This window comes from Pinus tabuliformis, chromosome 3_1 (assembly GCF_031772625.1).
Source record: "Pinus tabuliformis cultivar Carrire ecotype Pingquan chromosome 3_1, CPIR1, whole genome shotgun sequence".
Taxonomy (NCBI): domain Eukaryota; kingdom Viridiplantae; phylum Streptophyta; class Pinopsida; order Pinales; family Pinaceae; genus Pinus; species Pinus tabuliformis.
The window spans coordinates 697,355,965-697,358,230 of record NC_142301.1 but is presented as its reverse complement, the minus strand read 5'-3'; the positions used below and the strand labels follow the sequence as shown (position 1 = coordinate 697,358,230).

General features: G+C 33.9%; 1 protein-coding gene across 1 annotated transcript; it reads left to right on the top strand.

The window, feature by feature from the left end:
* Nucleotides 1-943: 943 nt before the first annotated feature.
* Nucleotides 944-1,823, top strand: LOC149189048 (ubiquitin-conjugating enzyme E2 2-like). Its single transcript, XM_089410109.1, has 4 exons — nucleotides 944-1,025; nucleotides 1,154-1,264; nucleotides 1,468-1,556; nucleotides 1,695-1,823. Exons 1-4 carry the CDS (start codon nucleotides 944-946, stop codon nucleotides 1,821-1,823), a joined length of 411 nt encoding a protein of 136 aa, XP_089266235.1.
* The last annotated feature ends 443 nt before the right edge of the window (nucleotides 1,824-2,266 follow it).

The window sequence follows — 2,266 nt, the reverse complement described above, 5'->3', positions numbered from 1 at the left end:
TTACCCGGGCAAATTACGAACATTAAGAAATAATGGATTCAGATTAAAACAATTAAAAATTTGAGTTAGAGTTGTTTGTCCCACATTAGCTATCAACTTTTGTTTAATATCTTGAATAATTAAAAAAAAAAAAAAAAACTTAATAACTAGCCTACGTAATGTGCCAAATTATTTAACTTTATTAACACAAACAACGATATTGATGTAAGGACGCGACGCCTACATTTAAGGGAAATAAATGTTTATAAATAGAGGGGAAAAAGAGTTGTGGTATTCACATGGTTATAATCACGGATAGCCATAGAAGTCCTTTACTTATTCTTCTTGAACTTTTCTTAGCTCCCAATGTAGTAACTGTCAACTTTGCATCATGGTAATTGTGGTATCTAGAGAACTAGGATGGCAAGAGGTAGTAAGTCTACCCCGTGCATGAAGAGACTGATGGCTGATTTGAAAAGGCTAGAAGATGACACCCCTGCAGGTGTTAGGGGAGTTGCACGAGAGGGATATATTATGAAATGTGATATTATTTTCGGGTATGTATATTAGGGTTTCTGTAATTTTATGTCTTTTTCATCATTAAATAATCATATTTATATTTTTAAATTTTGACCGATCTGAATAATTATGTAGTTGAGGGGAGAGGCTTATTCTATAGTCCAGTATGACGTGTAATCTCAAAGTTGAAATTTAATACATGTCTACCCAAATAAAAAAAATAAAAATTTAAAAATAAAACGAGTAAATAATTATACATCTTTATAAATGTATACATCTTTATGTTTTCATTTTACATTCCTTTTTTGTATATGAAACATATATAAACGAAGGTATATATTGCTTCAGTACATGTAGATAAGGCTGGATACCCTATTTTTTGTTTACACATTAGTGCCACATAGTGTTGATGAACATTTTGATGAATACGAACTGTATGATGATAATGGAGTTTTATACATGTATGCCAAATATAGATGATGGATACACACATAAGGTGGCTATAGATGCCCAATATTCTGAATTATGTATTGTTTTTTATATAATATAAAATGGATTAAAAAAAAAAAAAAAATCCATGGGATGGCGGTTGAGTATTTCCCCAAATAAGACTTCCTGTCTACTTCAGAAATTTCGATTGACTGAACCTGATGAGTTTTGTATCTCAATTTTGTAGGCATATTCAAGCTAACGCTCGAGTTTGGGGAGGATTACCCTAACACACCTCCAAAGGTGAGGTTTGTGTCGAACATGTTTCACCCGAATAGTAAGTGTTGTCTACGAAAACTTAAAATTTTCTTACTTTTCAGTAAATACAAATTGATTATTCATTATGTTTATTTAATGGTAAAAACAATGCAATCTTCCCCTCTTCTTCTCAACTTCAAACTCTTACCGGGGATATCAGATCTAGTTTAAAGAGGTCTTGGGTAATTGTCACCAAAATGATCTTTGGTTCGTACTGTGCAGTTTATACACATGGTGGTATTTGCTTGGACATTTTGCAAAACCAGTGGAGCCCAGCCTACGATGTCGCAACAGTTCTCACTTCAATTCAGGTACCTTTTTGGTTGTGAGGTGTTCTTCATGAAGTATATTAATGTGACATTCTAAAAGAAGGGAAATCTAAGCTACAAATGCTTTTAGCTGCAATATTATTGATTCTCAATACTTATGTTTGTATCATGTGGGTGCAGTCATTATTGTCTGACCCAAATCCAAATTCTCCTGCGAATCCAGAGGCTGCTAAGTTATACTTCAATGATCTCAAAGAATATAAAAGAAGGGTCCGCCAGGTTGTTGAAGAGAGCTTGTCTAATGTATAACAGAAAATTTACTTGCTCATAATTATTAGAATTTTTTCCATTAGAATTGTTGTGTTAAATTAATACCTCGTTTTTCACGTGGTTGAGTCGAGCAGAAAATGAAGGAAGGATGGGTCTAAATTGGTCCTTAGGTCTCCCCAATCATGAATTTAAACCCTGGAGGTCATTTCTCAATCCCAAAATGCAAAAATCAACATCTTAGAGAAAATCTGGCCGAGTTTAGGCAGTGGTACAAGGCTACTATAGGATACCTTGTTTTTCTAAAGGATTGGGTCCGAGATATTTTTGAGGGTAAGAAAGGTATTCTGAAGGTGGATGAGGGTGTATGAAGGATGTGTGCAACCTTATTTCCAATCTTAACACCCCTTACAGTCTCATCTTGCACAAAAATACATTCTCATAGTGTCCTTCATTGACCCTAAAAAGACATTCTCAGTGCAAGA